General features: G+C 48.5%; 1 protein-coding gene across 8 annotated transcripts in view; it reads right to left on the minus strand.

The window, feature by feature from the left end:
- The window catches only part of SPTBN4 (spectrin beta, non-erythrocytic 4), a 70,576-nt gene extending 63,451 nt beyond the window's left edge, over nucleotides 1–7,125 (minus strand). For 5 of the 8 annotated variants that reach the window (XM_032324365.1, XM_032324366.1, XM_032324361.1 and 2 more), the window contains exons 1-2: nucleotides 7,002–7,125; nucleotides 4,795–6,275 (exon numbers count right to left, since the gene is read on the minus strand). In XM_032324365.1, the coding sequence (XP_032180256.1) occupies nucleotides 4,795–4,966 (172 nt within the window). In that variant the 5' untranslated portion in view covers nucleotides 4,967–6,275; nucleotides 7,002–7,125. The remainder of the gene's footprint in view (nucleotides 1–4,794; nucleotides 6,276–7,001) is intronic. The other 3 variants (XM_032324362.1, XM_032324364.1, XM_032324363.1) reach the window with 3 other exon arrangements.
- Nucleotides 7,126–8,009: the final 884 nt, after the last annotated feature.

An 8,009-nucleotide genomic window follows, 5' to 3' on the forward strand; every position in this document is an offset into this window, starting at 1 on the left:
CTCTGTCTGTCAAATAAATATATAAAATCTTTTTTTTTTTAAGATTTTATTTTATTTATTTGACAGAGAGAGATCACAGGTAGGTAGAGAGGCTGGCAGAGAGAGAGAGAGAGAGGGAAGCAGGCTCCCTGACGGAGCAGAGAGCCCGATGCAGGACTCGATCCCAGGACCCTGAGATCATGACCTGAGCCGAAGGCAGCGGCTTAACCCACTGAGCCACCCAGGCGCCCCAAAATCTTTAAAAAACAAAACAAAAGATATGAAAAGCAAGTCAACTTCACTAGTTGTTATTAGTGACCAGGAAAATGTAAATTAAAAACCACAATGGAATGCACACCATCAGAATGGCTAAAATAAAAAAGACTGACCATCCGAAGGGTTGGAGGTACAGTAAGTGAATCCCTCATACACAGCTGGTTGGAATACAAAATGACACAAACCAGCAGTTTCCATTCAAGTTTGATATACACCTACCCTATGACCCAACACTTTCCCTCCTGGGTGGAAATGAAGGCTTACGCCCACCAAAAAGGTACTGTAGTAGAACATTTAAATCAGCAACAGTTTGTAATAGTTTGAAATACTGGGAATTACGGGTTTGCAATAGTTTAGCTTAGGATAACCTTAAAAGAGGAGTAACCCCAATCTTCATCAACCTGTAAATGGATAAACTATGGCACAGTCACACTGTAGAATACTATACAGCAATGAAAAGGGAGACCCAACAAGGACAGATAGACACGGTCGAATCTTATCAGCACAGTGGTGAGTGAATAAGCCAGAAACAAAGGGGGTACATACTTTAGGATTCTATTCATATGAAGTTCAAACACCAGCCTAACCAGGGTGTGCTCTTAGAAGTTAGCATAGTGTTTACTTTTGCCATGTAGTGAGAGAGGCAGCCCGAGGTGGGCTTCCCTGGGGCAGTCATATTCGGTTTCCTTTATCTGGGGATTGGTTACCGGAGGGTGCTCACCTGTGGAAATGCTGGACACTCACAATTTATCTGTCTTTTTGTGTGCATGTCATACTTTAATGAACAGTTAAAATATACGTATACGTGCACTCTAATTAGCAACGTACATTTTGCAAAATCATCGGCATGCAAAGATAATCATTTGCATTAAAACTACCAGAATGGGGGCGCCTGGGTGGCTCAGTGGGTTAAGTCTCTGCCTTCGGCTAAGGTCATGATCTCAGCGTCCTGGGGTCAAGTCTCGCATCAGGCTCTCTGCTCAGCGGGGAGCCCGCTTCCTCCTCTCTCTCTCTGCCTGCCTCTCTGCCTACTTGTGATCTCTTTCTGTCAAATAAATAAATAAAATCTTAAAAAAAAAAAAAAGCTATCAGAATGGGGGTGGGGCGTGCCTGGATGTTTCAGTCGATTAAGTGACTGACTCTTAATTTCAGCTCAGGTCTTCATCTCAGGGTGGTAGGATCGAGCCCCCACAGTGGTCTCTGTACTGAATGTGGAGCCGGCCTGGGATTCTCTCTCCCTCTCTCTCTGCCCCTCCTCCAACCCCGCTAGAGCACATGCATGCATGTTCTCTCTCTAAAAAAACAAATAAAAATAAAAATAAGCAGATAGACTGTTCTTCAAACAAACAAACAAATGATTAGAATGGTTGCCCATAGGGGAGAAGGCATTGGTGTGAGATGTGGGAATAGGGGCGCCTGGCTGGCTCAGTTGGTAGAACCCAAGAGTTTTCATCTTGGGGTTTTGAGTTCAAGCCCCACGTTGGGCATAGAGGTTCCTTTTTTAAAAAATGTTAAAAAGCAAAGAGAGTAAATGAACAGATGAAGAGGAGGAGAGGATCCTCCCATAGACTGATAAAGACAACAAGCCACAAACTGGGGAACATCATTAAGGGAACTCTCTTGAGCATGGGGTCCAGACAATTTTCTCAAACATGTTCCTACGAAAGCATGTTACTCAGGACTCTGCTCAAAGGTTTGGACTTATAGTCTGAATAGAGAAAAAGCATGAGAGAAAAACTATAAGGAAACGGATGCAAAAGAATATGCACCCTCACGATCCATGTCACAATGTCAGGATTTTGAGCAGCAACATCATTTAAATAGCATAAACAGCATCCTGAAGTTACTTTAAGCTGAATCTTTTTTTAAAAGATTTTATTGATGGGGGCAGCTGGGTGGCTCAGTGGGTTAAAGCCTCTGTCTTTGGCTCAGGTCATGATCTCAGGGTCCTGGGATCGAGCCCTGCATCAGGCTCTCTGCTTAGCAAGGAGCCTGCTCCCCCAACCCCCGCCTGCCTCTCTGCCTACGTGATCTCTGTCTGTCAAATAAATCAATAAAATATTTTTTTAAAAAATATTTTATTGATTTATTTGAGAAAGAGTGAGCACGGGCTGGGTGAAGAGACAGGGGGAGAGAGAGAAGCAGACTCCCTGTCGAGCAGGGAGTCCAACAAAGGGCTCAATCCCAGGACCCTGGGATCATGAACTGAGCCGAAGGCAGACAGTTAACAACTGAGCCACCCAGGTGCTCCAAGCTGACTGTTAACTGATTTTGCACTTTGGTTCTGGAGTCCAGTATAACATGTTTTAGTTTTAGAGAACTGTAGGCATGAGAGACAGAAACAGAGTTGTGGGTTTGTTGCATTTAGGAAAATTATAGATATAATAATTTAAGTAGACACAGGGAATGTATGAGAATTTATTTTTCTTACAGGGAACCAATTATTTCCCTGGACTAGATGTTTATCTGTCTGTGGTATTTGGCACTGATATTCTTCTCAGATGCGAAGAGTCCTTGATTGATCCCCACATTACCACATCCCACCTCTGCTTAAACTCTTACCATAGCTCCCCAGTGCCTTCATACCCTGCATGGTGGCTTATAGGGTCCTCAGGCTCTGACTCCCACTGCCTCCTTTCTCACTGTCATTTCCTCATTACTTCAATCTAGCCACTCCCAAGTTTTGAAGGCCTTACATATGCTGTTCCTCTGCCTGGAATACTCTTCCACTCTCCACCCCAGGGTTCACTATTATTCATCCTTTTGGGGCTCATCTTCAGTACCTCCTCCTCCAGGAAGCCCTCTGGCTTCCTCCAGGGCAGTCCCCTGGACTGAAGCAGGGGTGTCATCTGTGCTCTCCCTTCCCAGACCATCCAGGCCCTGACTACTCAGGGTCATTACTCTCTGGCTGGATCTAACTCTCTCAGTGGCCTGGGAGTCCTAGGGGCTGGCTCAGTCACCATCATGTCCCTTATATTGTCCAACACAGGCCAGGCACAGAGCAGGCACTGAATAAATATTTTGTTAGTGAGATCATAGTTTTTAAGGCTCAAAGAGTCTGATACTATGATATATTTTTTTAGATTTTTATTTATTTTATTTGACAGACAGAGATCACAAGTAGGCAGAGGCAGGCAGAGAGGGAGGAAGGGAAGCAGACTCCCTGCTGAGCAGAGATCCCAATGCGGGGCTTGATCCCAGGACCCTGGGATCACGACCTGAGCCGAAGGCAAAGGCATTAACCCACTGAGCCACACAGACGCCCCATCTGATACTATGATTTTAAGTTTCCGAAAATACATTTTATACCATTCTAGTTTCTCAATCAGAGGAAGCTGGCAATCTGTGAATTAATATTAGTTCAGACTTTGTGGTACATACAGATTTTTTTTTTTCAATTGGGAAGTTCTGGATAAACATCACAGCTAGCAATCTGGGGCCCATGTTTCCCCATGGCTGGTGCTGGTGTTCAGGGCACTGCTTTCCAGCTGACCATGATCCCCAGTCTACTCTTTCATTCCTGTCACCTGTTTCCCAGATGCCCTTGGGTTGGACATCACTGTTCAAAATCTTATAATTATGAAGTTCCAAGAATCTTAGTAGCAAAGATCCCATGATTGTCAAATGTTGAGTTACTAAAATTCTTGAGATTCTCAGGGAACTGATTCCGACCTTAGGGTTTTAAGATTTCATGATTACTACAATCTATAGTTTCTGTTTCTAACATTCTGCGTTCCCGAGATAACAAAGGTCCCAAGGGTCTAGTATTTTAAAGGCTTAAAGCTAATGATTATGAAGTTACATGTCTCTGAAGGTTCTCGGGGTCTTTGCTCATAGTTTTGTTTTGTTTTTAATATTTATTTATTTTAAATATTTTATTTATTTATTTGTGAGAGAGAGAGCGCACAGGTCGGGGGAGTGGCAGGCAGAGAGAAACAGACTCCTCACTGAGCAGGGAGCCCAACACGGCAGGGCTCCATCCCAGTTCCCTGGGATCATGACCTGAGCCGAAGGCAGATGCTTAACCTCATTTCTAAAGGCCTCAAGTTGGAAGAATTCCTGAGCATGACATTCCAAGGTCCAAAAATCTAGTATTTCGGCATCTTGAGATTCTAAGGAAGTATGCTTATAAAATCCCACAGTTCTGAACTCTACTTTTCTAAGGTTCTAAGGCAGCCCTGCCCCAGCCAGTATCCACCAGCCACATGTGGCTATTTAAATTTAAATTAATTAAAACGAAATACAATTAAAAATTCAGTCCCTCAAGAAGCACTGGCCACACTTCAAGTGCTTACAGCCACAAGTACTAGTGGTTAGTGGTTCATGTATTGGACATCACAGATAGAGAACGTTTTCCTGTCACCGAGGAACGTTCCATTCGTTGGACGCTGCTGGTCTAGAGATTCACATGCAAAGGGTCTTTGACTCTCTTTCCCATCCTCCAGGCCACCAAGGTTCTTGATGGAGGAAGTACCCAGACACCAGCCTAGCAGCCTTTTCCCCTCCCTTCTCTCTCTCACCCAGCCCTCCTCCAGGTACCTGCCAAGGCCTTGATCCGGGAGCACTCAAAGAGCGATGCCGCCGCTGTGGAGGCTGCTGGTTGCTCCCGCTCCCAGCCCCGATCAGGACTCTCCCAGCGGGCTGCAGGGTTGTTGTTGTTGGGGGCCGGGAGGCCCTCCATGTTGTCCACTTCCCCTGGAACCTGCGCCATTGGGGAAGGTGAGGCCTGGGGAGGAGCAGAGGCGCATTAGGCTAGAAACAGAGCCTGAGCTCAGAGGTCCTGCTTCTAACAGTTTCCCTGTCTTTCCTCAGACTACTACTGACAGTCACTTTCGCCCAGGCCACTTCTCAGGGCGGTGGCAAAGCACCCAGCTTAGCACCCGGCGTAGGGTAGGGGCTCAGCAAACTGTCCCTGTATTATTGTTAGAATGACGACACTGTTATCGGTAGAACTCTCCAATGCAGTAAGAACAAGAATTAACATTTATCGAGCATTTGTGCTGTCCCCAGGACTTTATATGCATTATCTTATTTAATTCCCTAAAGATAGGCTAGTCTTTGGCCTATTTTAGAGAGGAGGTCGCAAGCTAGTGGGTAGCCAGAGTTCAAATGTAGGTACTGTGATCATTAAACAGCCCCAATTTTTCATCCCTATAACCTTGTCCTTTGCGGTATAACTCCTGACTGTTCTTCTACTGTAGGAATGGGGAAATCGGAGGAGTGTCCCCTGACAACCTTGACTCTGGGTTTGGCCCCATGACTATCTTTGATCAACAGGATTAGGGAGAAGTGCCAGTGAATTCTGAGCCTAAAACTCAGGAGACCACATGTTTTTGCTTGTGCTTGATTGTGAGGGTGAGGAAAACATTGTTGGCATAGTCCCGGTCTACGGGTCCAGTCACTAAAGCCAAGGCCAGCTACAGCCACCAACACCGCTCCCAACACCACATCCAACACATAAGCATAAGGCCAGCTGAGCCCAGAAAAACTGGCCAGCTGAGCCCAGCCTAAGTCACTGACCTCAGACTTGATGGTTAAATAAACGCTCAGTGTTTTAAGACACTGAGTTTGGGGGTGGTTCCTTAGGCAGCATTATTGTGGCAACAGCAAGCTGACATATTGTCAGATCCAGAGCTAGGCTCTAGAACACTGCCAGATTGCAAATATGAAATTTAAGGGGGTGGGAGGCATCAGATACATCTCCTCCTCCCTCCAGGCTCACTGATTCCAAGACTAAGAAAGGAGGGAATGGCAGGGAGATCACTGTCCTTCTCAAAAACTCAGACATTTGACAACTCAGATTGTAGGAAAGCAAGGTCCAGGTCTTGGTCAGGGTAGCGGAGGTTGTCCCTTTTGGTGGACACTGCAAAATCCCCTGTTATTCTTCTCTTCTTCCTTGGAAAGCTGTAAGTCGGCGCATGGCTGCTACTTACCACCTGTGTGACCTTGGCCAGTCACTTCCTCTCTCTAGGCCTCAGTTTGTTCATCTGTAAAATGGTAATGGTAACAGTGCCCATTTCCTAGGGATGTTTGTAGATGAAATGAGTTAATAATGCAGGGAACATGGTATCTGGTTCATGCAAGCCCTTGATACATGGTCCTTGCTATTATTATTCCTCTGGTCACATATCTTGGCAAACCAAAGTGCCTGCGTTGGAGTCAGACAGACATGAGTTCAAGCCCTGCTTTATTTCCGTTTTAACTTGGTCTCTCTGCCTCAGTTTCTCTCCCTGTTAAAACAGCTGTTTCCTCGGTGGAGGATACTTGGGGATGGGGAGGTACTTAACACTTGGTGAGCTGTCAGCTCCAGGAAGAGCCCTAGCCATTACCCGATTGAATGGAGAAGGAAGGGAGGAGAGGGAGATGGGGGAGGTGGAGAGAGGTGTCCTGCGGCCCCAGCAAAGGCTGGAGGCTGGGGGGTGGGGGAAAAAATAAATATATATATCGATGCTTTAACCCTTCCAAGGCCGTGTCTCTCTCTTCCTGCAGTCTAGTCACTGCTCGCAAGGAGGGGGCCTGGGAAGGACAAGGCCCGGGTGGAAGACCCACGCATGGCGAGGAGACTGGCTGGGCTGAGGGGTGCGGGTGCATTCTGCCCTGGACCCATCCCCTCCTCCAGGCGGGGGGGAGGGGGTTGGGGGGGGGGGGACTCTAGGGGCTCAGGCCATGCCCACAGCGCGCGGGGGAGGGATGCTGGGCAGGTGGGGAGATGCTGCAGGGAGGGGCTATCACCCCACGCCGCTCACCTGGGCCCGCAGCGGCGGGTGCCGCTGTATCCGCTGCTCGCAGAGCCCGACCGCCCTCCTTTTCGGTGTCCGGGCCCGGCCCGGCCCCGCTCCGCTCGGCCCCGCCGGCCCCGCCGCTCGACCAGATCCGCATGCGCCGCCGCCGCCGCTGCCGCGCCTCCCCCGCTCGCGCGGCCGCCGCGCTCGGCGCGCCCCCGGGACCCCCTCCCGCCCGCGGTCCCCCGCCGCCTCGGCCGCCTGCAGCGCTGGCCCACGCGCGGTCACACACCGAGTCACAGCACTCGCAGAGCCAGAGGTAGCGTCACCCACAGCCACGCACCCTCAAGGGGTCACACACTCCCACACTGGCACACACACACACAGGGTAACATGCAGCGTCGCAAACACGATCCACAGCTACACACTCACACAGTATCACCCCCTACGGACGGGGTCACACAGAGTCAAACATTCAAACTCAGACGCAGTCACACACTCACATGGGGTCCCACACTGGCACAGTGCCCCAGCCTCACACATAGTGACACACTCGAATAGTGCCGTCACCACCCACGCTGTGTCACACAAGCACGCAAATGTCATAGACTGTCGCACACTGCCATGGGGTCACAAGCAGTCACAAGCAGGTCGCAATCACACAGTGTCACACACATTTTTACACACTCAAACTTGTCACACCAGTCACACACATGTCACACATCCGGTAACTGTCACACACTCATATGTCATGCAGTCACAAGAAGTCACAAATAGCATCACAAGAACGGTTAATACCCACAGTCACACACTCAAATAGGGTCACGGTCACACATCCCAACATGACACGTGGGGTGTCATACACTGTCACTGTCTAACAGTCACACACTCCCATAAAACACATCTCACACATGTCCCACACCAAATCCCCCAGCTTCTTGGATGCATACAGCATCACAGACACGGTGTCATCCGCAGTGGCACCACAAGGTCACAAAAGAACATCATGAAGGCTTGCCACACGTGTTGTCA

Source organism: Mustela erminea, chromosome 19 (genome assembly GCF_009829155.1).
Source record: "Mustela erminea isolate mMusErm1 chromosome 19, mMusErm1.Pri, whole genome shotgun sequence".
Taxonomy (NCBI): Eukaryota; Metazoa; Chordata; class Mammalia; order Carnivora; family Mustelidae; genus Mustela; species Mustela erminea.